General features: G+C 55.9%; 1 protein-coding gene and 1 long non-coding RNA gene across 4 annotated transcripts; both read left to right on the top strand.

The window, feature by feature from the left end:
- The first annotated feature begins 7 nt into the window (after window positions 1–7).
- On the top strand, window positions 8–5870 carry LOC132593983 (uncharacterized). Its single transcript, XR_009560118.1, has 3 exons — window positions 8–1511; window positions 4821–4940; window positions 5515–5870. It is a non-coding gene; the product is annotated as an uncharacterized lncRNA (long non-coding RNA).
- Window positions 5871–14075: 8205 nt separating this feature from the next.
- DOK4 (docking protein 4) lies at window positions 14076–26198 on the top strand. Of its 3 annotated transcripts, XM_030847984.3 has the most exons (10): window positions 14078–14185; window positions 19188–19296; window positions 19813–20043; window positions 23606–23713; window positions 23872–23986; window positions 24221–24340; window positions 24434–24623; window positions 25302–25440; window positions 25602–25725; window positions 25843–26198. In XM_030847984.3, the coding sequence occupies exons 3-10, from the start codon at window positions 19978–19980 to the stop codon at window positions 25959–25961; spliced, it is 981 nt and encodes a 326-aa protein (XP_030703844.1). In that variant the 5' UTR covers window positions 14078–14185; window positions 19188–19296; window positions 19813–19977; the 3' UTR covers window positions 25962–26198. The 3 variants fall into 3 exon arrangements, with proteins under 3 accessions (XP_030703843.1, XP_030703844.1, XP_030703841.1); XM_030847981.3 differs by having other exon boundaries at window positions 25602–26198; XM_030847983.3 differs by lacking the exon at window positions 19188–19296 and having other exon boundaries at window positions 14076–14185; window positions 25602–26198.
- Window positions 26199–26802: the final 604 nt, after the last annotated feature.

The raw sequence follows: 26802 nt of genomic DNA, 5'->3' as shown, positions 1-26802 counted from the left end.
ACAGGAAGCAGGCCCTAGAAGAGGCTGAAAGTGCTGCCCTTTGACCCCCAGGAGCCAGGATCCAGGCACTCACTGACAGCAGCCCTGAGAGCCGCCCCTGGGCCCCCAGGCGGACCTGCCATTCCCAGACACAGAGCAGAGCGTCCGGCACAGCAGGCTCTCCCAGACTCCCTGGCACCTCCAGCGAGATAGTGTGGGGCAGGGGCCCCATTATAGCCCCTGTCTGTGGGCGGGGCCGCTCCTGAGAACATCAGAGAGGAGAGGGTCTGGCCTTCCGCCTCCAGTGTACAAGGGAGACCAGAAGCCTTGGGAGGGAAGCACAGCCGCAGGCAAAGGGCTGGAAGATTCCCTGGGCCTGGAACTCTCGCTGCCTCCCTGCTCACAGCCCTTCCTTCCTGGTGGTCGTGAGAGCAACATCTGCCAACAGGAGCATCAGCTTTGGCTCCCGCGATGCTTTAAAAGCTGTATTTAATGCATTGCTAATGTTAATAATGGGAGGTTTTCTCATAAAAAATGTGGGTGTCCCCCTCTTGAGAAATCAGTGCCTCAGACCACGCTGGGCTCGCACTCCTGCGTGGCTGCAGCTGCAGGGCTGAGAGGCAGGTGCTCTCCGGAAGGGGGCACAGCCACCCGGTGAGCCACAGTCCCCACCGCTCCCTGCAGCCTTACCTGCACCCTCCTCGTCTCTATTACCGCCTGGCCCCCGAGGCATGTGAGTGCCCTTCCTCTGGCCTAGTCCAGTCTTTCTTTGAACAGGTGAGGAAATTGAATGGCTGAGAGGGGCGGCACTGGCCAAAGTCAGTGTGAAGTATAGCCAGGCCAAGTATACGTGTCATTCTCGGGATCAGAACTCCTGCAGGCTTCTTGTCACCACAGGGGTGACTGCCGAGAACAGGTAACATGTATTGAGCCATGCCATGTGCTTTACAGTCTTGTGAGGCAGGCACTCCCGTGGTCATCTCTCTTGACACCAAGGATGCAGAGGCTCGGAGGAAGCAGGTGACTACCCCAAGGCCACACAGCTGGTTGGTGGTCACCCTGGCATTCCAGGTCAGGCAACCTGAGGCCAGAGCCCACACTCCTGGTTACGCCCCCCTTCCCCCAGCCCTCCAAGGCAAGGCCCTGGATGGTGCAGCCCCTGCCCTCGGCAGCCCCACCCCACTCAGCAGACCCTGCAGCTCCAGCCATGTTGAACTCCCTTCCTACCACCCAGAATTGCCCCTTCCCTGTCAGAGTCCCAGCAGCCCCTCAAAGCTCAGCCCACTTGGTTCATCCTTAGAGTGTTAGTGGGTTGTGTACCTGTCTGCTTCTCCCACCCCACCAGATGCTCCTGGAGGGCAGAGAATCCTTCCAGCAGCCAGCACAGTGCCCTAGGCCTAGAGAACATCTTTAAGGGAGGGGAAGAAGGATGGCTGGATGGCTGGATGGATGAGACGGTGGAAGGCTGAAGCCAGAAGTACCGCCCACCCCTGACTCCAGCTTCACTGCAGTACCTGCAGGACCAGGCCTAGGTATCTTTCTGCTGGTCAGCTGAGAAGTCTCCGAGGCACTGAAAGCCACAGCAGTCCAGGGGCAGCAGTGCCAGGGCCTCTTCTCACAGGCCTGGAGTGCCCGGACAAGCTGCAGAACCTGCTGGGCCAGACACTGCCCCACCCGGCCCCTCCTCCCCCTGCAGCATGAGGCTGGGGCCCCTGGAGTCTGTCCTCTGAAGGCTTGGCCTCCCCTTGCTCTCCAGCCAAGTTTGTTTTGCCCCTACCAGCCAGCCCCTAGGGATCCCTGCCTGGAAATTTTTGCCCAGGAGTGAGTCCCCATGCCCCAGCACTTCAGGCAAGCTTGGCTTCTAGATCCAGCTACTTTTTGATTGGCTGTGTGTCTTCTGGCAATCTCCTATCCCTCTCTGGGCTTTCATTTCCTTATCTATAAAATGGGGACAGTAGCAACTGGATTCTCCAGACATAGTATAACTTCACTGTTAGTAGTACTTTTCTGGCTTTGCTTAGGGTCTGCATCGTCTCCCAAGACCCTAGCTCCCTGACTGCCTGGGGGCCCACCAGCCACCCTGGGCACCCCTCTGGGGCAGTGGGTGGTGGGCTGGAGACAGAGGCAGCACCCAGGAACCAGCTGTAGCTCTCAGCCCGCTGCTCCCACCACTACCACCACCCAGCTCCTCTGCCTACTAATTGCAGGGTTGCAAGATGCCAGCTGCCTCCCAGGCCCCAGGTGGGTGCCTCCCAGTGGATCAAGGGCTCCCTGGAAGGCCTCCCAGTTCTCCTCCAGCCCCACAGACCCAGCTGCTCTGGGGTGGTCTCCACGGTGCTCAGACTCTCCTCTCCTGCTCTGGGAGGGGCCCAGAAAAGATGTAAACATAAAGCCTTCCTCAGGCTTTCGCATTTCCCAGGCTTCCCCCACACCAGAGAGGAGCATCCTGGGTCCCCCACCCCCGCTCAAGAACTAGCCATGGCTCCCCACTGCTGGACCAATAAAGTCTCGCTCCACATCCTGGTCCATGGTGGGTTTCAGACTTGCCCTTAAGCACGTTCCCCAGTGGCCTTGGTCTCAGGTCCCTGTTGCTCTAGGATGAAGTCCAGACAGGCCCCTCTCTCCCGCCCCCACTGGCTTCCCCAGCATCCTCTCCATGCCTGCCCCACGGCTGGAGTACCAGTGGCGTGGTCAGACAGGATGGCAGCACCACAGGGACTGGGGCATTCCTCATCTGCTTGCACCGGGACCTCAAGCTCTGAAGGCAGGGGCCCCGCCTATGGGACCCTGAATCCCCTCCCCAACCCCACCACCAGGAAAGGAGGGGGAGTAGCATTCAAAGCACATGCACTGCCACCGGAGGTGGACCATGGCAGGATGAGGAAACCGAGGCCCAGAGAGGGAAGGAACCAGCCAGTAAATCACAGAACCAGGGTTCGAATTCGGGCAACTCCTAAGACCAGGTGTTCTCGGCTACAGCACTCAGCCCAGGTCTGAGCCTTGTTCAAAGCAGATGCTCTGTGACTGTTCAGGGAAAGGAGAGGGGGAGGGGAGAGTAAGGTAATAATGGTGTGAACCGCTGTCACCAAGCCCTCTTCTCTTGAGATCACTCAAGGTTCTTTCTCACCCAGCCCCTGACTTGAGGCTCTAACTTAGGCAGGTCTGAGATGGGACGCTCGTTACCTAGACGAGTTAAACTGAGGTACAGAGAGCCAAGTGGCTTATGCAGGGGCACCCAGCAACTACGTGTGAGGAATCTCCAGCTTATTTTAATAGGCTCATAATCGTTTGCTCCTTTGATCTCCATTCTAATAACGAGAGCAGTCAAAGAGCTGTGGATTCTGACCCCTAACTAAGCATCACCTACCTGAGCCTCCGTTTCCACGTATGTAACACGAGGTGCCGTGGGGATTAGAAAGGACATTTGTCAAGCCCCTAGCATGGGCTTCAGCTCCCAGCGCTACTGTTGTTTGTCCACCTTTGTCCAAGGACACCCATCATATCTGTGTGGAAGACCAGTTGTCCAGGCGGGAAACGTGCCCTTGTCCACACTGGGGTGGGGTCCTCTGTCCAGGATCTGCCTCTGCCTGTCTGCCCTGCCACACTCAGCTGTCCCTGCTCTCCGTCCCATCTCAGAAACCACCTGATCACCTTCCCAGCCGCCCAGGTATCCTAATTCCAGGACGGAATGGGGTTTAGGCGGTAACACTGGGAGAACAAAGGCATCTTTGTCTGTTCTTGGACCACCACCCCCTTCCAACCAACCCGCCCCATTGGCTGATAAACTGGAGTTAGGTGTGTAACAAAATCTCTTGGGAATTTGTCTGGTGGGAGTCCCTTACCAGATAAAATTTATCTGATCCCCCAGTCCCCAAAGGGTAAACTGAGGAAGCCGCCAAGCTAAGGGGGAAAGGGTAGGGTCAGAAAAAAGAGGACCCCCGCCAGGCAGTCCGCCTCTGTTACCTCTCTGGATGCTCATGACACCCCAGTGAGGTGACCCCAGGTATCATCCCACCTTATAAGTGAGAAAACCAAAGTTGAGACCCTCAGGAGCTCCGTGAATCCGGGCCGTTGTTCTCTAGCAAGGATGCTGGTAACCACCGCCCAGCAGCTCCTGGTGTACTTTAACTGTAACTCACGCCCCTGCTCTGGCCTCCGGGGCCCTTGCAGGTCTGGATGGTGTCTGTGCACGGCTTCATCTACCACTCTCTCCCCATCGCTTACCATCCAGACCACTGGCCTCCTTTCTACTCTAAAACCCCAAGTCCGTTTCTGCCTCTGGGCCTCCGGGCACGCTCTTTCTTCTGCCTGCGTATCCTCCCCTAGCTTCACGAGCTACATAGATGTTCCCTCTCCTGTGTCCATGAACCTCCTTCTCAGTCCCTTGACGTCGATTTTTCCAGATGGTTTCTCCTGTAATTACCGATTTACTCACCTGGCTGGTGCTGACTTGCTAGCCTGTGGGTTCCCTAAGGCCTAGGATTTGGTTCTTATTAGTCACGTTCGTACCCCCGACACCAATGCCTGCCACATAGCAGGAGCTCACTAAACTTCGATGAATGAATGAATGAGTGAATGGGTGAATGAGTGCCCATGCTCCCTCCCAGGCCCCTGCTCTGGGCTCCCCAAGGCCAGTCCCAGAGGCTCAGGTCAGTCCAAGGCAGCAAAGAGATGTAGTTATAAACCAGGGCAGGCAAATGGACTGTGCAAAGTTTTTTGAGAGGAAACTCAAAGATACAGTGCTATTAAAAATTGATATTTCAATGAGATAATCCCTCTCCTAGGCTTTTAATTGATTGTCTAAAAAGCCTTCCTCTGTTGCTGTGCTTCTTTGTTTGCAGGGACCATTAATTTTTTTATGGACAATCAAACCCGGATAGACTGGAAGGGCCACCACACAACTGATTCAAAAACAGTCACCAAGGCGCCAGGGACACCCATCTGGGGGTCAACCAGGAGAGGTGATGTGGCCGTGGAGTTGGCTCTGGATTTGGGGAAGAGGAGAAGCCCCTGCACGTCCCGGGCATGCACGCGTGCGCGCGCGCGCACACACACACACACACACACACACACTCTCTCTCTCTCTCTCTCTCTCTCTCTCTCTCTCTCTCTCTCTCTCTCTCTCACACACTTGCCCCTGGCTCAGTGAAGGGAGGAGAAACAGGAGATGAGGGCCCCAAGGGTGGGGGCAATGGCTGTGGGGGGAAGCCCTGCTCTGGGAGTTGGGATCCCTGGGTTCCCTCCCCCACCCCCGTGCCACTAGTGGCCGGTTCCCCACCGTTCCTGGCCTCTGTCCCCCCATCTGTCCCTTGCAGGGTGGGGCTAGAAGCAGACAGGGAAGAGAAGGTGAGTGACTAGTTGGGACCTCCAGCTTCTGCTGTTTCACCTCTCTGAGCCTCTGTTTCCTCGTCTGTCCAGTGGAGTGTCACTGGCACCAGGTTCAAGGTGGGGACTCTGAGGGCCGTACCGAGAGCCAGGAAGGGCTGCTGGTGCTCACACTGTTGTTAATCTCAGCATTCTTCTCCTGGCCCTCAGGTCCGCGCCCCTCTCCCCTGAGGCTGACTTTGACCACCTCCTTCCTCCTCCCTCCGGGATGGCTCTGAATCGGCCTCCACGCTCTGCTGCAAGGATTGTGGCTGTAGAGGTGTTCTGTGAGCACCTGTCTGCCTGGCCTCTGGCCAGATCTGCTTCTCTCCCGACCCCAGCCATCCACTCCATCAGCCTGACAGGCAGCCTCAGTGAGACCCCAGAGGGCCCCCAGCTGTAGAGCATCAAGCCGAGGCTGGGCTGGGCTGGCCGGGCCCCTGGCCCTTTCTTTTTTTTTTTTTAACATCTTTATTGGGGTATAATTACTTTACAATGGTGTGTTAGTTTCTGCTTTATAACAAAGTGAATCAGTTATACATATACATATGTTCCCATATCTCTTGCCTCTTGCGTCTCCCTCCCTCCCACCCTCCCTATCCCACCCCTCTAGGTGGTCACAAAGAACCGAGCTGATCTCCCTGTGCCATGCGGCTGCTTCCCACTAGCTATCTACCTTACTACGTTTGTTAGTGTGTATATGTCCATGCCTCTCTCTCGCCCCGTCACAGCTCACCCTTCCCCCTCCCCATAACCTCAAGTCCGTTCTCTAGGAGGTCTGTGTCTTTATTCCTGCCTTACCCCTAGGTTCTTCATGACATTTTTTTTTCTTAAATTCCATATATATGTGTTAGCATACTGTATTTGTCTTTTTCTTTCTGACTTACTTCACTGTGTATGACAGACTCTAGGTCTATCCACCTCATTACAAATAGCTCAATTTCGTTTCTTTTTATGGCTGAGTAATATTCCATTGTATATATGTGCCACATCTTCTTTATCCATTCATCCGATGATGGGCACTTAGGTTGTTTCCATCTCCGGGCTATTGTAAATAGAGCTGCGATGAACATTTTGGTACATGACTCTTTTTGAATTTCGGTTTTCTCAGGGTATATGCCCAGTAGTGGGATTGCTGGGTCATATGGTAGTTCTATTTGTAGTTTTTTAAGGAACCTCCATACTGTTCTCCATAGTGGCTGAACCAATTCACATTCCCACCAGCAGTGCAAGAGGGTTCCCTTTTCTCCACACCCTCTCCAGCATTTATTGTTTCTAGATTTTTGATGATGGCCATTCTGACTGGTGTGAGATGATATCTCATTGTAGTTTTGATTTGCATTTCTCTAATGATTAATGATGTTGAGCATTCTTTCATGTGTTTGTTGGCAGTCTGTATATCTTCTTTGGAGAAATGTCTATTTAGGTCTTCTGCCCATTTTTGGATTGGGTTGTTTGTTTTTTTGTTGTTGAGCTGCATGAGCTGCTTGTAAATTTTGGAGATTAATCCTTTGTCGGTTGCTTCATTTGCAAATATTTTCTCCCATTCTGAGGGTTGTCTTTTGGTCTTGTTTATGGTTTCCTTTGCTGTGCAAAAGCTTTGAAGTTTCATTAGGTCCCATTTGTTTATTTTTGTTTTTATTTCCATTACTCTAGGGGGTGGGTCAGAAAGAATCTTGCTGTGATTTATGTCATAGAGTGTTCTGCCTATGTTTTCCTCTAATAGTTTGATAGTTTCTGGCCTTATATTTAGGTCTTTAATCCATTTTGAGCTTATTTTTGTGTATGGGCTGGCCCTTTCTTAAGTGCCTTGCCCATGAGCCGGCCTCCCTCACTCCCTCTCTGCTGCTCCATGCTCCTGACACCTCTTTTCTGGAAGGGAGAGACTGGCCAAGTAGGGCCATCTTCCTGGGTGTGTGGCTTGTGCAGTCACACAGGGCCTCGTACTTTGAAGGACCTTGTGTTTGGTTTAATGCTCTGTTGTCGGTGTCTTGAAATTACTAATAATTTTACAAGGAGTCCCACATTTTCGTTTTGCACCAGGCCCGGTAAATTTTGTAGCTGGTGTTGCTGTCAAGGGACAGACCTGCTTCAGGAAATGGCCAGAGGGTGGGTCCCCAGAGCAGAGCCCCTACCTTTAACCATCACTCGTCCCATCCAGAGGACTGGCCTTATCCCTCATCTTCCCTTCCTCACGTTCCCCAGATCCCCCAGCTCAGAAGCCCTGTGGCTCCCATCTCCTCCCTATGGGGGCTCTGAGCGGGGAATGACTTCTCCAGGCATCTCTACGGGAGGGGATTCTAGGGAGGGTGTCTTTTCTACGGGGAAAGCAAAGGGGCTCTCAAATCCATATGTTCCCTCCAGACTGGTACCACTTTCGTCAAGTGGAAGCATGGAAACCACAGAACAGATGAGACATGAATTCATTTAAACGATCTGTAGAATTCATAATAGCCCTCAGTCACCATGGTTTTTTTTTTTTCTCCAGGCAACAGATATTAAAGGTACAACGGCTTTGACCTTTTATAGGTGTTGGAACATTTTCCTCCATCAATGTGCATCCTTAGATGGTAAAAGGGTAGAAATCCCTGCAGAGCAAACTGGCAAAATGCAGCTAAAACAAAGACGGGTCACTTTTAGAAACCTGTCCTAAGGAAGGCTGTAAGCCTGTGTAATATAGAAGCGTGGGCACAAGCATTTAGCCACACAGCGCTCATTGTGGCATTGTTTACAAGAGCAAAAATAGAGACAGCTAAACAGCCGGTGGTCAGGGGCTGGTGAAATTCATGACAGCACATTTCTCCAGGGGGATGCCGGACAGTCAGCAAGATGAAGCTCGTTAAAGAAAAGGGAGTGAGTAAAAAATCAGATCTGAATATAGCATACAATGCCGGCTTGCTTTTCTCTCCGTTTGTGTGGAAGAACTGACACCACAATGTTAGTGTCGGGGTCGTTATTTTTCTTCTTTTTTGTCCCTGACTCTCCTGGCTCCTGGTGGCCAGTCGCCAAGGAGTCAGGGACACGACTTTCTGAGGATCTCTTTTATCTGTCCCTTGCCATCACCCCTTCTCACTACCTAAGTCAGACCACCTCTCTCCTGTAAGACTTGCCTTCGCTTCCTGTCTTGCTCCCCACAATTCCATTGAGACCCCTCCATGTATTCTCTAAGGGCAGCCAGAAGGATTTTTGCAAAATGCAAATTGGATCCTATCCCCTTCCCCGTTTAAAACCCTTGACTAGCTCCCTATTACTCTTAAGATGGAGACCAAACCCTTGAACTGGCCGTCAAGACTCTGCATAGCCAGCCTCACTGAGCACCGTGCATCCCCATCTTCCTCTGCATTCCAGCCACTCGGGCTTCCTCCCACGCTCTTATACAGGGCAGGCTCTCTTCAGCCAAAGGACCTTTGCACATGGCAGTTCCCCCAACTCAGAACACTCTGCCATCCCTCTCCACCACATTAACACACCCTTTTGCTTTCACCTTAAGAATCACTTCCTCAGTAAAAGCCTTCCCAGGCAGGTCAGGTGCTGCCCATACCTCTTCCAGCACCCTGTAGCCCCTTTCCCTCTCTGCCCTCATGAGTTGCACCTGCAACTGTGGAGTTCTTAGATCCACACCTATCGCTTTTACTAGACTAAGAACTCCTGAGAGGCAGGCTGTTCTTGTCGACCACCGTGTCCCCAGTGCCCAGCGCCTGGCACAGAGTTAAGTGCTCAGATGTTTGTTGAATGAATCAGCGAATCCGTGAGGGAGGGAAGGCTGACCTGACCACGCGGCCTCCCTTTACTGCTGGCTGCCATGCCTGTCCAGGGAACAGCTTGTCAGTCCTGCTAGTAGCATATGACACATGTGCTCAGGATGGCAGCCCAGAGAGAACTGCCTAGAGAGAGCCATGTGCTGGGAGATGGGGCTGGAATGTCACCTCCTTCCTGAGAGCTGCTCTCTGCATCCATCGGAAATTGCCCCTTGCCCAGCCTCCTTGGAAGGAAGCAGAGGGAGCAAGGGGGCCCCACCTCCTTCTTCTCCACCCCCCTCTTAGTTAGTCCCCTTTGATGTGAAGGTTCCTGGGGAGGCTGGTTTGTGTCACTGTCCAGCTGAGGGAGGGAGACAGATCAGGGCCTCATCTTGACTGGCGAACTGGCCCAGATCTCAGTGCTCCTGTACAGCAAGTGGAGGGGCGCCAGCCTGTCACCGACAACATTTGAAAAGAACTCACCAATCTGATGGCTACGGTAAGGTTGCCTGGGATTCTGGGGATTCCTCCCAGCTCCAGATTTCATCTCCTCTGGCTCTGGCTCTGTCAAACCTGCCCTTTTCCCAAGAGCAGACCTGGGGGTATGGGAGGAGTGAGGACTTTGCTGGAGGCCCCCCTGGGAGACCAGCATGGACAAGGATCCCCATCCTTCTAGGTTATGTCAAGGCCCCAAAAAACAGAGACTTCATGGTCTCCAGTTCAAGTCCGGGCATGGCTACATCATCCTGGACAAATTCCTTTTTTTTTTTTTTTTTTGCGGTACGCGGGCCTCTCACTGTTGTGGCCTCTGCTGTTGCAGAGCACAGGCTCCGGACGCGCAGGCTCAGCGGCCATGGCTCACGGGCCCAGCTGCTCCGCGGCTTGTGGGATCTTCCCGGACCGGGGCACGAACCCGTGTCCCCTGCATCGTCAGGTGGACTCTCAACCACTGCGCCACCAGGGAAGCCCCTGGACAAATTCTTCTACTTACTGGGCTTCAGTTTTTCTACCTGTGCAATGAGGATTGCGACATCTACTCGAGGTTGCTGCAATGAGGTTCAGTAAGCTCGGATGGCATTTCCCCAGGTGTGGACTCACACCACCATGGCCAGTAGAATGATGGGAGTCACACTCCACACACTCCACCATGGGATCGTGCTACGCATAAACGATTCTGTGTTCATTTTTCTTTTCATCCTCTGACAGTTTCAAGAAGGTCTCAGACAGGTGGCAGTGTAGGCTCAGCGTTTATCTAACACTCGCTAAACTCCTTTTTAACAAAAGCCTTGGAGTTGCTTTCTAGGCAGCAGTGTTAGCCAGCACGCATTTAATGCATTTGTTTTATTTTTCAAGGTATTTTATTTATGTAGTTTTTGCTCTTGAAGCAAATAGAAGAATGTGAGGTGATTTAAAGAAAGGCACTGAGCAAATAATAGCACAGGAGACGCTTGAATCTGGGAAAAATCACGAAGTGGCTGGAGTGGCTAGGGCTTGGGAAATATTGTTCCAGCACAGGCGAAAGTACTTTGGGTGAAAATACTTTGAAAACTGTCAAGTGATGTACAAACAGGAGTGTGGGCGAGGGACCAGAAGGGTCAACACCAGAGAAGGGCTTTGGGTTTCCTGGGGGTAAATCTTGGGCCTGAGTATATTATTAATGATTCAAAACCCAGTAACGGGTGATAATAGCTCTCCCTCCAGTCTATACACCAGGCACTGGGGAGATGCTTCCACCGATGCTATTTTACCTAACTCTCATTGTTCCCATTTTAGGGGGAGGAAATTGAGGCTCCAAATGGTGAAGGGTCTTGCAGCACATCTGGGATCGACCCCCACGTGCTTCCCTGCCTCTGTCCTGAGTGAGGATTTTCAAGTACCCCCTCCCAGCGGGACGCCTGGGACAGGCCCTGAGGCCTGGGCTGCGCTCAGCACGGGAGAGGTAATATATCGGGGTGTAACTCCTCACAGAGCACTGTCCCCACACCCTCCCCGCCAAAAGAGTCCCATTGGAGGGTGGAGGTTATGGGAGGAGTAATCACTTGTTAGACTTGGCACTTCTTAGACTTGGCACTGAAAGCACAATCCATAAAAGAAACAATAATAATTTGGACTTCATTGAACTTAAATTTTACTTTGTGAAAGACCCTGTTAAGCGGATGAAAAGACAAGCTACAGACTGGGAGAAAATATTTGTAAACCACAAAAGGTGCTTTACATATTCGCCGAGTCCCAGCCCGAACCGACTTGTAAATCCACAAAAGGACTAGTATCCGGAATATATAAAGAACTCTCAAAACTCAACAATAAAAAGGCAAATTATCAAATTAGAACATGGGCAAAAGACATGAGCAAACATTTCACTGAAGAAGATACACAGATGGCAAATAAGCACATGAAAAGATGTTCAACATTAGCCAGCAGGGAAATGCGAATTAAAGCCACAATGAGATATCCCTACACACTTATCAGAATGGCTTGAAAAAAAAAAAAAGAAAAGTGATAACAACAGCAAATGCTGGCAAGGATGTGAAGAAATAAGGTCATCATACATTGCTGCTGGGAATGTAAAACGATACAGCCACTCTGGAAAACAGAGTGGCAGTTTTTAAACTAAACATACAATTACCATATGACCCAGTAGTTGCACTCCTAGACATTTATCCCAGAGCGGTAAAGATTTATGTTCACACAAAAACCTATACATGAATGATTATAGCAGCTTTATTCATCACAGTCAAAAACTGGAAACAACCCAGACACCCTTCAGTGAGTGTGCAAAATGAACTGTGGCACATACGTTCCGTGGAATACTATTTGGCAGTGAAAAGGACAGAGTAATGGTACTTGCAACAGCTTGGATGGATCGCCAAAGGATTATGCTGAGTGAAAAAAAAAGCCAGTCCCCAAAGATTATGTACTTATGATTCTAATTTTAAAACGTTCTGGAAATGACCAAACTATAGAAATAGAGAACAGATTAGTGGTTGCCAGGGGTTAAGGAGGGGTGAGAGGGGGAGGGAAGTGAGTTTGGCTATAAAAGGGCAACAGGAGGGATCTTGTGTGATGGAAATGTTCTGTATCTTGACTGTTTCAATGTCAACGTGCTCGTTGTGATATTGTACTCAGTTTTGCAAGATGTCACATTGGGGAAACTGGGTAAAGTCTCATGGATTCTCTCCGTATTACAACTTACAACTGCATGTGAATCTTCAAATATCTCAAAATAAAAAGTTTAATTAAAAAAAATTTGGGTGACAAGACTGCAGACAGAGAGTGGATTGGGCAAAAATTAGGAGAATGAGAGAATGAAGAAGTTTCAGAAACCCCACTCCAGACAAGATGATTTTTTATTATGAACACTCTTTTGGTGCTTGCTGTTGGCCAAAACTCCTCCAAAGGTCACTGGTGGTGAAAAGACTTTGCTGTGATGGATCAAGTGCTGGGGGCTTTATGAGCTGTGGTTTGAAGCAAAGCAGGTGGGCTCAAATTTGGAAGGTGCATGGGGGAGGTCAGGAGGTCAAGACCCAGGCCAGCTTGGCTGGCAGGGACAGGTCGAGCACGTCCACCTCCTCCCCTGGCCGCGTAAGACTGGTTAGCTCAGGCCCACGGCAGAGGCTGCTGGGAGTCCCTGGGGCTCCCTTGGTGGCCACGGCATGACAGTGACCTCTCTGGGAAATATTCAGGGGAAGAGAAACATCCCCCTAAGAAGTTCCGTGGGCAAGACTAGGCCAGGCTGAGGCCCAGTGTCTAGGAGGCAGGGGCATGGACTCCATGGGTGAGTGCTGTGGTCCTTGGGCCCTAGATAGCTTGGAGGAAGCTTCTCTAGAGTGGGGTTTCCTTTGAGGAAACCTGGACAAGGGTTGGACTGGGAGGCATTTTCATTTTTTAGGATTTCAGTTGTTTAGGTGTGGCCTTTTGTTTAGTTTTGTATATTTGGTGTAAAGCAGTGGTTAGGGTGCATTAGAATCACGTAGGGGCTTGTTAAAACGCAGATTTCTGGGCACCACTAGAGATTCTGATTTTGCAGGTCTGGGCTGGGGCAGGGAATTTGCATTTCTAACAAGTTTCAAAGTGATGCTGATGCTGACCCTTCACTTTGCAAACCACTGGTGTGGAAGGGTGCAGACAAGAAAACCAGTAGGGTGACACAGTCCCTCCTGTGGGGAGGCCCTAGGCAAAGTCCTCATCCCTGCCTGGCACAGCTGGGGAGGCCTGTGGTTTGTGATTCCAGCAGGGCCATGACAGGACACCTGCGCAGGACTGAGGGGCAGTGAGGAGAGTGTGTGTGCTGGGAGGTGATGGAGGGCAACGGGGCTGGCACTTGAGGGCAAAGTCTCGGGGTGTGGGGGGGAGGTAGGATGGGAGTACTGGGTGTTTTGAGGGCGGTGAGGAGGCCAGGGGAGGAAGGGGAGGCTGCGGACTGCTAGGGGAGCTGACAGGCTAGGAGAGAGGCGCGCACGAAGCTTCAGGATTGTGCGGGGGTGGGTGGGGCGATAAGGATGTCACTGGGGGTCCTGGCTAGGCTGTGGACGGCCCCGGAAGTCCTGTAGGGGATAGGGGAGCAGTGGATGTGTGTATGATTCCTGTAGAAGTTGTCGGGGTGGTGGTTGAGATCTGGAGGCTGGGAGCTGATGTCGTGTTCAGCTTTCAGGGGCTGAGAGGCGAAGTGAGATTGGAATCTGGGGCCCAGGCAGGGGCGGTGAGGCTGAGCCGGGGTACCGAGGGCTACCTGAAGGGGCCGCGGAGGCGAGCTGGGGATGGGGACGGGGGTTGGTTGGGGGACGGGGAGGGAAAGGAAGCCGGGACGGAAGCGCTTGTCCCTCGGCTCGGAGGAATACGGCGGGGGCGGGCCGCCCAGGGTGGGAGTGCCGCGCCGTAGGGGCGGGGCGGGGCGGGGCGGAGTGGCTGGAGCCGTGCTGCAGGGCAGCGCCACCAAGTCCCAGCCCGAACCGAGCTGGGCGGCTGCACCTCCCTCGCAGTCCCCACCCGGCGCCGGGCGCCGCCGCCGCTGCCGCCGCCGCCCCGCCGGCCGCGCCGTGACGCGGGCATGAGTCTGGCCCGCCGCCCGCCGAGCCAGCGCCCCCAGCAGGGGCCGCGGCGCCCAGGTAACTAGGGGGGCGCGAGGAGGGGAGGGACCTTAGGCCGCGCTGGAACTCTCGAGACCCTCGGCTACTCCAGCCTGAGAACTCTCCAAGCCCGTGGGACCTTCCTACCCTGTGGGGGGCCTCAGGGGTCTACCTCCAAAAGCCAGCCCGGCCCCTGAAAACTACCCCCTGAGCTCCACCTACCCCCAGCTCTCCTCTCCAGGGGAGCCCAGGTCGGGGCCTGACCTCACGCCTACCCCACACTCACTCATCGGAGGAGCCCAGGTCCCTGTACTCCCTGGCCCTGGGCCTGCCATCCCGAAGGGGCATAACCCAGCGCATCACAGCCCCCATCCTCCTCCCACCTTTCCTGCTCCCATGGCCTCTTGCTCTCTCAAACCCCACCCCCAAATTCCAACACTTTCTCCATCTGCCCCCGTACTGCCCACCCTACCTGCAAATGGTTCCTACCCTACAACTTAAAGGAGGAGCCAGCTGCCTCCTTTCCTTGATTCTTCTTCCCTGGTCCTGGGGTCCTGTCCACTTTCTCTCCCAGGACACCCAAAGCCCTGCTTCCAGTTAAATGCTTTCTGTCACTGCAGAGGTGTACGAGCGGAGCCTGTGCACCTGGGTGATGTGGGCAGAGCAGGGCCTCTGTGCAGTCTCCCTGTCCCCAGCCGTGGGTGCGTGGCAGTTGCCAGGAGACTTGGATGGAGCGTTTCAGGTGTAGGGGGCTGAGAGTCAAGGGCAGTGACAAGCCTGGCAGGGTTCACAGCAGCAGTTCGAGGCTGGGCTTATTTATTTAGTGCAGATTCCTTTCTTGCCCCTTTTAGGGGATGTGGCTCCAGTGCAGGCCATTCCTGTTCCCCACCTGGGATGGGTCTCAGGAGCTGTGTCCCCTCCCGCCCAGTTGCCTGCCCCTCTGAGCCTGGGCACTGGCTACTTCTAGCTCTTCCCTCTCAGGCAGGGCAGCAGAGCTGGGCATGACCTCATCCAACAACCGAGGCCAAGGTGGGGCCACCTGGCCAGGCCTGGACACAGTGTCAGCAGTGCTGTCTTCTCCCGGGATCAGCTTTGAACCAAACCGTGGGTCTGGGGCCCAGGGAGGTGGGAACCCACTGCTGCTCACACGTCTCTGGAAGTTGAGCTGGGTCTGACCAGGTGGATATTGATGGTGGTGGGAGAAAGGATGAGGAGAACAAGTCCTGGAAATAATTATGTTTTCAGTCCCCAAATACCGAGCACCTACGCCACACTAGGCACCATTCTAGGTGCTGGGATGGAGCCATTAACTAGACAGACACAGGCTAGCCATCAGGAAGCTGATGTTCTAGGGCGCTGTAGGAGACAGAGAGTGGCCGAGTAGCAAATCAGCAGATGAAGAGGCAAACCCTATAGTGATATAGGGGGACAGTGAAACTGGGTGTTGCGATAGAGGCTGATTGGGGAGCTCCTTTGGCCAGCATGGTCTGTGAAGACCTCTCTGAAGTGACGGTCTTTGAGCTGAGACCTGAATGATGCAGTAGAATGAACCTTGGACCATCTGAGGGAATAGAGTTTTAGGCAGGGAACAGCAAGTGCGGTGATCCTGCGTGGGTAGGAGTTAGGCATGTTGAAGAACAGAAAGAAGGCCAGCCCCGGGGGAGATGAGGCTGGACGGGTGGGCAGGCAACCTGGAGAGAGCGGAGTGGCAGTGGTGTGGAGACACAGCACCACTTTCCTAACTGGAGGGCTGTTCAGATGTCCTCTCCTCCCGCCAGTCTTCTCTGCCCAGTTCGTTTTTTTTTTAATAATTAATTCATTATTTATTTTTGGGTGCATTGGGTCTTTGTTGCTGTGTGCGGCTTTCTCTAGTTGCGGCGAGCGGGGGCTACTCTTCGTTGCGGTGCGCGGGCTTCTCATTGCGGTGGCTTCTCTTGTTGTGGAGCACGGGCTCTAGGCGCATGGGCTTCAGTAGTTGTGGCTCGTGGGCTCTAGAGCGCAGGCTCAGTAATTGTGGCTCATGGGCTTATTTGCTCCACAGCGTGTGTGATCTTCCTGGACCAGGGCTCGAACCCGTGTCCCCAGCATTGGCAGGCGGATTCTTAACCACTGCGCCACCAGTGAACCCCCACCCCGTTGGTTTTTGATCTGTCTTTGCCACCCATCTTGGGACCTGCAGTGTTTCAGGTGGTGGTTGCTTGTGGGGATTTGCATAGGTGGAGGTCAGGGGTGGGGCCGTCTGGGGAGGGGATGACCTCCTCCTGGCCCCTGATAATAATCACACAGGGGTAGAGAAGACCAGGCAGGTGATGGGAAATGACCCTCACGCCAGAGAGAATCCCGCCAATGGGATCTTTGCGGGGGTTGGAGACAGCGAGCCGTCAGTGAGACGGTGTCCAAGTGTCCAGGTAGGGCTGTCCCTGAAGCCCTGATAAGATCCGATCTGTCATGGGGTGGGGAGGCCCAGCCAGGCAGGCAGCCGCTCCTGCTCAGTCATTGGTTGCCAACAGCAGCGGGTAGCGTTTGTTCTGGAGCCAAAGCCTCCAGGCAGAATCGAGGTGCAGGGAGGGGTGCTTAGACGGCTGCCACATAGGGCAGGTGAGCAGGGGGCCGCTCCCCACCCCTCTGCTGGGCACCAGGGAGTCTCATGCCCCCTCCGCACAGGACACCTGCCCTTCCTGGGAGAGGGGGGCTCCTCCTCTTTCTGGAGGAGCCAGCGGTGGCCTGGTCCAGGGCGGGGACGATCTCTGGTTGAGCAGCTGCTTCGATGCCAGGTTGGGAGGAGGAACGGGGGTCCCTGCTCCCTACCGCAGTGCTGAGGGGGCTGCTGGGCATCCTGCGTAGCCCCTCTGGGTGCTCAGAGCCAACCTTGCACACCTGAGACCACAGGCCCTCTCCAGTTATCAGGGCCTTTTCCCCTGCTCTAGGCTCGTGAGAGGCAGAGCTGGTGGTTGTTCAGGAGTGATGGGGAAAGTGGCCCCAGGTGCAGCAGGGCGGGGGCTGCCTTCCCAGTTCCTGGCCTGCTGAGCTCAGCTGCTCTCCGTCCCTTGATGCCGCATTGGGTCCGCACAGGCTCAGCCTGGGGGCCATTTCTGTTGCTTAACACAGTGCAGTCCCTTTGGGGCATGGGTTGGCTCTGGGTGCCCCCTCTCACCTTGTCCCCATTGCCCATCAAATTTGTGAGTCTACCTATTGGCTCTTCCCCCTCTCTCCCTCCTCCCCAGCTCCCCTTTGCTGCACCACTTTGGGCCCCAGCGTGGGTCTTGCTCTTGCATATTCATTAGGGACTGAGTAAGGTCAGCACCACCTGTGACTCCAGGCCAGTGTGGGCTCCCAGGCCCTTTGACACCCAGGCTTCCCCTGGAAGGTTGCTCTTCCCAGTGGTTTGTCTCTGTGGGTTTATTGCTAGGGCATGGGGTGTGGGACTGTGGACAGACATGGCACAGGTGCTCCTGAGAGCTTGGTGATGGCAGTCACTCCAGGGGTGCTGCTGAGAAGGTAACTGGTGGAGCCAGGAAGGAGCAGGCCTGCACTGGGCAGGTGGAAGGCTGAGTTAGGGTGCTTTCACAGTCCTCGGCTGGGCAGCAGCTCTCGCAATAAAAACAGCCCTTGGGGTTTTCAAGGCAGAAGCTCTGGGTCCAACGTGGGCAGGCAGGTGCCTCATAGATTCATTTCCTCATTTAAAATAGGTGGATTTATCCTCATTTTTTTTTTTAACTGATGGGGAAATTGAGGCGCTGAGGAGTTAAATGGCTTACGCGGGACCACCTGCCAGTTCGATTCATGTTCCTGGCTGGGCCACGTCTATGGCTGCCTTGGATGAACCCAGGGGCCTCGCTGTAGGTGTGTTCTGAAAGGGGCCTTCCACGCTGTGGCCCCTCAGCCAGCAGCCAGCCAGCTGGCACCTTGGAGGGGACTTTTACGGAGCTGGTCCTCGCTGTGGGGACAAGGCAGCCCCAGCTGGTAGAGGCAGAGCTGGGAAAACTTACTCTTCTTTGAGTGCCAGCACCCAGGTATGGCAAGGATGTTGGGGGTCAGTACTAGGGAGGGTACCCCACGCTAGACCTTATAGGAGGAAAGCAGACCACTTGGGTGTGGAAGGGTCTTGGCCCCCAGGGAGCTGGGAGAGAGCGAGTGGATGGGCAGGGAGGCCACTGAGGGGTGCTGAAGAGGCTCTTGGGGTACAAGGGGCATAGGGAGCACTACCGTCTGTCCCTCTGCCTGTTTTCGTGTGCTCACTGGGGTAGTCACATCTATTCCTTGTTAGGGACTCGACAGGCCTCCAGAAGATTAATTAATGCCAAGCTGCTGGCAGCTCCAGCAGGATGCTTGCCCCAGGGCCCTGTCCTGGCAGCACAGATGCCCAGCTGACCCCAGAAATACTGCTCCATTCCCACCCAGCAATCCTGGAGACACGGGGGGCCATGTTGCTGGCACAGCCCTGCCTCTGAGCCTGGATGGCAGAGAAGGCTTAGGTGGTGGCAGGCCGCCAGAGCCATGTGGCAGGGCATTCCACCCGCAGGCCTGCCTCCATCTCCCACTCTGGAACTTATTTGTCCCTGGCTGAACCATGGGCTTGCTGTGTGACCTTGGCCGTGCTGCTTATCCCCTCTGGGCAGCTTTCTTTTCCCCAACTGTAAAATGATGTAGAATGGATGTTGGACTGGGTCATCACTGAGACACCTCCCCCCTAAGTCTGAGTCTTCGTTATCTGGTAATCTGCCTGATTCTGAGAGCCCCTGACGGCACCCCTTTTCCCGATGCATATTGGCTGCCCCTGGGTGCCCCTCAGTGTGGTCCAGCTTTGTCCTCTGCCCCAAGCCCAGGTGATTGCTAGTTCTCCATGTAATTAACTCCTGCCTGTGCTCAGGATGTGGGGCACTGCAAGTCCTGGCCAGACCCAGTGCCCTCACAGACCAGCCTGACCTTCCCAGCGCCAGGGCGAGGTGACTGCTTCCACAGTGGCCACCTCCAGCCTGCCCAGCACATTCCTCAGGCTTATCTGAGAGCCCGCCCCACTGGACTCTGCCCTCCCACCCAGGAAGCAGCACCCAGACGAGCTGCTGAAGAGTTCCAGGGGCAGAGAGCAGGGCCTGAGTGGGCTTGAGGTGACGATTCTCAGCCTCTTGCCTGGAGCTGAGGAGAACCAGGTATAGAACGGGGTGGGGCAGAGGGATTGGGGGGTCTGCTGAGACTGACAAGGGAAGTTGTCTAACCTCGGGGAGCATGGGTCCCAGAATCTGTGCCATCTCCCAAGAGCCCCATCTCTGGGAAGGCTTTCCCGTGTGGAGCCTCCTGTGCACAGGAGGGGGGCCTGCTCTAAGTCTACCCCTAAGTTGTAGCAGGAGATAGGGCCCGACAGCAGCTCGGGGCCACCTCCTTTCCTCTGCCCGCACCTCCACAGCAGGAGCCGGAGCCAGTCCTCCCAGGAAGGGGTTAACCGCCAGCCCCAGCCGTGAGGGAGGGGACTGGGCTGGACCATTTTCCTCGTAGCAGCCTCCACCTCGGTTTTCCTGAATGGTTCTGTCGTCCTGGGGTGGGGAGGGAAGGGAAGGAAGAAGGGCGGGCTGAGGGAGGAAGGGAGGGAGGAGTGTGGGAAGAGGAAGGAAGAAAGAGCGAGACAGCCAGGGGAAGAGAAAGATGTCACTGTGCAATCTCCCTGTCAGTTTTACTTCCAGCAGGCTCTGGGCGAAAGAGCTGCTAGAACAATGCTGAGGCAGCCCCGACGGAGTATCTCGAACAGGTGATCGGAGGAGCCGGGAAACCGAGGCCACCTGGGCATCCCTCCCCTCGCCTGGGCCGGCCAGAGCCTCAAAGACGGTGGAGAAACCATGGCGACCAATTTCAACGACATCGTCAAGCAGGGCTACGTGAAGATGAAGAGCAGGAAGCTCGGGGTGAGCCACCTCCAGGGGGCCCTGCCAAGGAACTTGGGCTGGCGCCTGGTGGCGTGTCCGGGGTGTGCGGCTGCCCGCCTGTGGCCCGGCATCGTGCATTGCTGGTCTCGAGGCTTCTGGCCAGCGGGCTGCCCAGCATGTGCCTGGGCCCGGCTCTGCCTGCTGCAGCTCCCGCCCCAGCCGGGCTGGCTGGCTGGCATCCCAGCGGCTGGGCCAGTGGTGGCGGCCGATGGGCAGGCGGCTCCCCTGCTATTGTTGAAGTTGTCGCCAGGGCAGCGGCTGGAAATGCCGGGCTGTGTCCGAGCTGAGACCGGTTTCTCACTTCCCCTTGCTATCACCTCCTCGTTTCCTTCCTCCCCTCTCCTGGCCTCTTTGCTTTTAAGTACCTCATCTCCCCTGCTTCCCATTGCTTTCTGTGTACGGGCGTTTATTTATTTATCTTTGGTGGTTGCTTTTCCAGTTAAAAAAAGCATTTGAGAAGGAGAGTCGTTGGTTGCTGGGGGGAGGGCAGTGGTGGGAGGGGTGCAGAAGCCGGTGTTTACGTGGTTTATGAGAGAGAACCTGGCTGGGCTGGATGGCCTGTGGCACTGGGACAGGCTGCTTTCCTCCCAGGTGTTGGAGGTGGCTGGGGGCTTGGAGGGCCTGTGGAGATGAGGCCTCAGACACACCTCTGCTGGGTGTGCACCCTCTCCCACCCCGTACGGCTGGAAACCGCCCAAAAGGCATGAGCAGGGGCCCCGGGGACCAATTTAATAATCTTGGTGAGATTGTCCCGAGAGCGGGCTTTATTCCCGGACCCTCCTCCCTCCTCCAGTGAGGGGTCTCCCCAGTAGAAAGAAAACCCTGGCGACTGAGGTGGCCCAAGTCTTGTGTTTTACCTGGGTCCCCTGCCCTTCCGTTCCCCCCTCCCCCATGGCCTTGATGGGGTGGGGGGATCCGACCGCTCAAGGCTTCCTGGCTCAGCTGAGTGGGGTGGGGGAGGAGCAGGGCTCTGATACTCAGCTTCCCTGCCTGCGAACCAGACAGAGCAGGACTGGCCTTGGAGCAGGGCGGTTCCTGCACCTCCTTCCCCTCCTGTGCCCTCAACCCCCAGGGCCCCTGCGGGAGGCTCTTCTGTCCCGGCAGGAGGCGGCCGCTTAGCTGGTGGGCATGTTTGGGGTCTTAACTGGATTTGGACTGTATCCCAACCTGGGCCGTGGTGGCCATCGGCCACCTTGTTCGTGCCCTGAGAGAAGGATGGAACCCACTTTGCGCACAGAACAAGGAGAAGAACTAAGGCTGAGGTGGGGAGGCAAGGGGGTGGGGGCCCAGGTTCTAGTGTGGTGACTCGTTCCTGAGGGCCCAGACCTGTTAGGTCCCCAGGGGCCAGCTGGGCTGCGACCCTGTCCAGAGCAGAGCTTCCCAGGAAGGCAAGCCACTTGGGGTGGCCGCTTGGGCTCAGAACCAGGCCTGTTCCAGGGGCAGGCCTGGGAACCCATGGTGGGCACAGTCAGGGGGACGGTTTAGGGGCTGGGGCGTGGCCAGGCCTGGTCTGGAATCGCTCGCACTCAGGGAACCCGGCTTCCCCCTGCAGACCTGCTGTGAGGGGCTGCGGCCACCCAGCTGCTCTTGTCCCGGGGCAGCCATTCTTGCCTCAGCCCACAGAGGCGAGGCGGTAAGGGGTGGAAGAGATCAGGAGCAGATCGTCCTACCTGCCAGGGCTTTCCTCCCAAGGCAGAGCTCTGGCAGAGTGTTTCTGAAGCGCTGATCAAAGACCTATGAGAAGTGGGGAAGGAGGGCTCTTGAGCGCAGTGGCTCCCTGGGGCTGTGTGTGTGCGTGCTGCGTGTGCGTGCTGCATGTGTGTGTGTGTGTGTGTGTGTGTCCTGTAACCAGGCAACCGGAGTGCTCAGGCCCCCAGGACTTCTGCCCCTGCCTCTGCAGACAGCATGGAGCCCATCCTGGCAGGGCATATCTGGGTCGGCAGCATTCCTGCATTCATCCATCAATCCATCCATTCATTCACGGTCCCTTCATATTATCATTCACTTGTTCAGCAGAGGTCTGTTAACGAAGCGACTGGGATGTGAGGATTCTGAGAATAAAATATAGTCTCTGCCCTAAAGGAGCTCCCCAGCTGAGAGCTGAGGCCTGCTGGGGTTTAGGTGGATAGACCAGGGGCTGAGCCAGGGTCATGGGGGCAGGGACAGACATGTCTCCTAGTCTCAGGGGCCAGAAATAGCCTGGTTGTGAGTAGCTTCTTGGGATGGGGACTGCCTGAGCCCACCGCACCCCAGGATCCTGCCTGCCGAGGACCTGGTACCCACACAGCAGCGCAGAGAAGGGGAGGGGGCTTGAGCCTGTGGCCCAGAGGCCCCTTCGCCTCCTCTGCTCTGGGCCCCTCAGTCTCCCCACTGTTTGCCAGTGAGAGGAGCACTGGAGATTCCCGGGGAATGGCTCTGCCAGGCTTCTGGAGTGCTTGCTGAAAGAGGAGGTACATCCCAGCCAGACTTTGGGCTGGAAGAGAGCCTAAGGTGGGAGGGAGGGGGCCATGGGAGGAAGAGTCAGCAGCCCAGGCAGGTGGCTAGGGCCACCCCTTTGTGGGGGGTTGTCTGACAAGCCAGCTTGCCCCTTAGCCCCGGAGAGTGGTTGGCTTCCTGCTCCCTGGCTCTTGCCTCTTGGATGGAGTCCGTGAAGCTACAGAGAATTGGGGTGGATTTAGGTACGGGCAGTGGTTGGGACAAGGAGGGAACCTTGCCCGGGAAGGCACTGTGCTCTGGGGTAACCCCAGTTTCTTGGCTCTGCCCCTTGATCTCTGAGAGCCTCTGGTTTCCCAGCTGGAACAGGGAACTAACCCTGATTCCCTACACTCCAGGGTTGGTCAGAGAATGAGAAGAGAGGGTTAGTGAAAGGTCCTAGAGACAAGAGGGGGTGTTACCCACATCAAGAGCCCTCCCCCGGCTCTAAGAACAAGGGCCACGGTGCTTTGCAGGCTGGGACCGGGCAAGGGCCTAATCCCTGTCCCCGCAGCACTGCCTCTGTCGTGGCAGGTGCTCCTGGGGCCCTGGGCAGAACCTTAGCGCAGCGGGCTCCCAGGACAGCCCTGGTTCTAGGCAGCCTGTTTTAAATACCAGCTCTACCATTCATTAGCTGTTACTCAATTTTGGGGTGCCTCATTCCCTGTCTAATAAAGTGGAGATGATAATAGAAGCGACCTCAAGAGTGACCCTGAGATTAAATGTGAAGAGTGCTAATAACAAAAAGTACAAATAGGAAGCACTCCATGAATGTTGGCGACTTACGTTACGCCCAGAGCTGAGCTCAGTAAACAGTAACTCAGGAGCACCCTTTATGGGACAGCCTTTCAGAGCCAGCCAAGAAACGACTGACTTTTCAATTCGGGGAGGGTCCTCTTCCCCAGGGCAGGGTGTCATGCTGGTGTCAGCTGTCCCCAGATCTCTTGGGCCTGAGCTCCCTGGAAGGCTGTGCGGCACTGCCCGCTGTGGTAGGCAGGGGTAACTCCAGGGTCACCGGCTGCCTTGGGGGTGGTCCGGGGTCTGATCCCCCTGCCATCTTGTCCCACAGATCTACCGGAGGTGCTGGCTGGTGTTCCGGAAATCCTCCAGCAAGGGGCCCCAGCGGCTGGAGAAGTATCCAGATGAGAAGTCAGTGTGCCTCCGAGGCTGCCCCAAGGTTAGGGGGCCCGGGCCCTAGCTCTCCCAACCTGTAACCAGCGAGGATTTGTTCAGAGTCCTGAGGGCCAAGAGGACCCTCCTGGGGGTGGCAGAGCCGTGGGGGATGCAGAGGGAGGTGCTTCAACCTGGCCGAGTACCTTGTGGATGCTGTTCCAGGTGACAGAGATCAGCAACGTCAAGTGTGTCACACGGCTCCCCAAGGAGACCAAGAGACAAGCAGTGGCCATCATATTCACCGACGACTCGGCACGTACCTTCACCTGTGACTCAGGTGAGGGGATGCGGCTGCAGGCTGTGGGCTGGTCAAGGTCCACTGCCTGGGTATGATGTGTGGGTGGAGGGCACCTTTGAGGGAGCAGCCCCAGGGTGAGGTGGGGCAGGCACGCAGAACCCACTGGCCTTGCCCTCTCTGCCTGGCGGGGTGGGGTAACTCCGGCTGAAGCACATGGGGTGGGTTGCTGTGGGCCCCTGAGCTGGCGGCACGAAGAGGGACTATCTTCTCCAGAGCTGGAGGCAGAGGAGTGGTACAAGACTCTGTCTGTGGAGTGCCTGGGGTCGAGGCTCAACGACATCAGTCTGGGAGAGCCGGACCTCCTGGCCCCAGGAGTGCAGTGCGAGCAGACAGGTGAGGCCTGGCGCTGGCAAGGGGTGGGGGTGAGAGGGAGGCCCCCCCAGGCCCCCCACAAAGCTCCAGGCCCACTTGTCCACTCCCATCCAGATCGCTTCAACGTCTTCCTGCTGCCCTGCCCCAACCTGGATGTGTATGGCGAGTGCAAGCTGCAGATCACCCACGAGAACATCTACCTCTGGGACATACACAACCCCCGCGTGAAGCTCGTCTCGTGGCCCCTCTGCTCCCTGCGCCGCTATGGCCGGGATGCCACACGCTTTACCTTCGAGGCTGGCCGGTAGGACCCACTCGCCTCCCCGCCGTCCCACCGCGGTCATGATGGTAGCTGCCATTCACTGTGTCGGGCACTGTGCTGGAAGCTTAAGTTATTTATCAGCACAGCATGCTGACGGGGAACCCATTTTACAGATGAAGAAATTGAGACTCACAGCAGGTAGGTCAAGTGAAGCTGTTTACCAAGTCAGACTGCTCAGGCTCTGATCAGATGCTGGCACTGGCATTGACTAGCTCTGTGATTGTGGACCCGAGTCTCAGTTTCCTCCTCTGTCAAATAGGGGATAATAAAAGTACCTAACCTCATAGACTGGGTTACGGTAAGGACTGGGTATAGCTTGCCTAGACTCAAGTTCTGTATAATCCACTGTGTAACTTTCGTCGTTACCTTCTGAATGCCTCAGTTTCCTCATCTGTAAAATGGCTTGAGAAAAATTATAATAACGAGGAAACTGTAGTAGCACACAGACCAGAGTGGGGTGGTGGGGAAAACGGAATGGATTAATCCTTGTAAAGCATATAGACCCCCACCTGACACACAGAAAATGCTCAGCGTGTTTGAGCTGGGTGGTCAGACCCTCAGATGACAGCCCTGCCTGTTCCCAGACGAGAGCCTGACTGCATGTGCACACACATGGGGTCATACCCACCACCTGGCTCTCGGTGCTACTTGTGTCCCCAGGATGTGTGACGCTGGGGAAGGGCTCTACACCTTCCAGACGCAGGATGGGGAACAGATTTACCAGCGGGTCCACAGTGCCACCCTGGCCATCGCCGAGCAGCACAAGAGGGTCCTGCTGGAAATGGAGAAGAACGTGAGGGTGAGGCAGTGCGTGTCTCGGTCCAGGGTAGGGGGAGGCTGGCGGGCGGGCCGGGGGCCGGGAGAGTGGCAGCTGTCTCCAGCTGGTGTGTCCAGGAGAGGCAGGCAGGGTCTTGGGCTGGCTGCTCTGGGCTTAGCCACTGACCCTTCTCTGCCCCACAGCTGCTGAACAAGGGCACGGAACATTACTCATACCCCTGCACGCCCACAACCATGCTGCCCCGCAGTGCCTACTGGCACCACATCACCGGTTCCCAGAACATCGCTGAGGCCTCCAGCTATGCCGGTGAGTCACTGCTGGGCCCCACCCGCACCGGCCAGGAGGCTCTGTGGAGGACAAGGCATGTTGGGCAGGGGCCTTCTGTCCCGGGCCCAAGGCCTCAGCCTGCCTGTGTGTCCACAGGTGAGGGGTATGGGACGGCCCAGGCCAGCTCAGAAACGGACCTCCTCAACAGATTCATCCTGCTAAAGCCAAAGCCCAGCCAGGGGGGCAGCAGCGAGGCCAAGGCCCCTTCCCAGTGACGGCAGAGCTGGCACACAGATGACCACTGGGGCTGCCTGCAGCGCGTCACGGATGGCATGGAGGGGCTGTGGGCCAAGAGCCTGGGGAAAGGGAGCAAGCGGTCCCTTCTTTGCCCCCGAGGGTGAGACTGGACCAAGGCAAAGGGCTGGCCATGCCACCTGAGCATGTGTGAGGGGCTGGAGCTACCATGGGACTATATACTGTTAATGATTTTAATATATATGGCTTATGATGTATTCTGTATTAATAAGATTCCCCCTCTGACCCTCCCTGCCACCACATACACAGTTTTTAATCCCATGACCAGGCCACAGTCAAGGCTGTTTTGAATGTGAGGGCAGCGGTTTCCCTGTCCCCCATGGTACCAGCCCTCCTGCTGCCAGGACCTGAGCTGCCAGGGCCAGAGGAGGGAGACACTCCACACTCCCGGCTGCCGCGCTGGCTGCTGGCTTTTCCCAAGCAGCCCAGGGGCGGAGACAGCAGGTGGCTTCTCAGTTCCTCTGGGCCTAGAGTGGCACAGGAAGGATCCGAACTTACACTGTGCCACTTGGTAGCCTTGCACTTGGAGTTTTCAGCAGAGGTGACGTCTGGTTGACACCTCAGGTGAAAAATCTGGCTTGAAAATGGTTTCTGCCCAGACTCCTTCATGCTTAGCAGGCTGAGGAGACGCCCTGGGGGTGGGGGGTGCTGGTTACCTCGCCCAGGGAGGACAGCCAGTCCCGGGCTCTTTCCTGCCCTCGGGCCAGGCCGGCCGCACAGGAGGACTGCGGTGAGGGGGAGTGGGGAAGCGCCCTGCTGCCCGCTCTCAGTGACCGGCGTGGGCAGTGCTCCCACAGAGGG

This window comes from Globicephala melas, chromosome 19 (assembly GCF_963455315.2).
Source record: "Globicephala melas chromosome 19, mGloMel1.2, whole genome shotgun sequence".
Taxonomy (NCBI): domain Eukaryota; kingdom Metazoa; phylum Chordata; class Mammalia; order Artiodactyla; family Delphinidae; genus Globicephala; species Globicephala melas.
The sequence above is the reverse complement of the archived record's forward strand: the minus strand, read 5'-3'. Positions and strand labels throughout refer to the sequence as shown.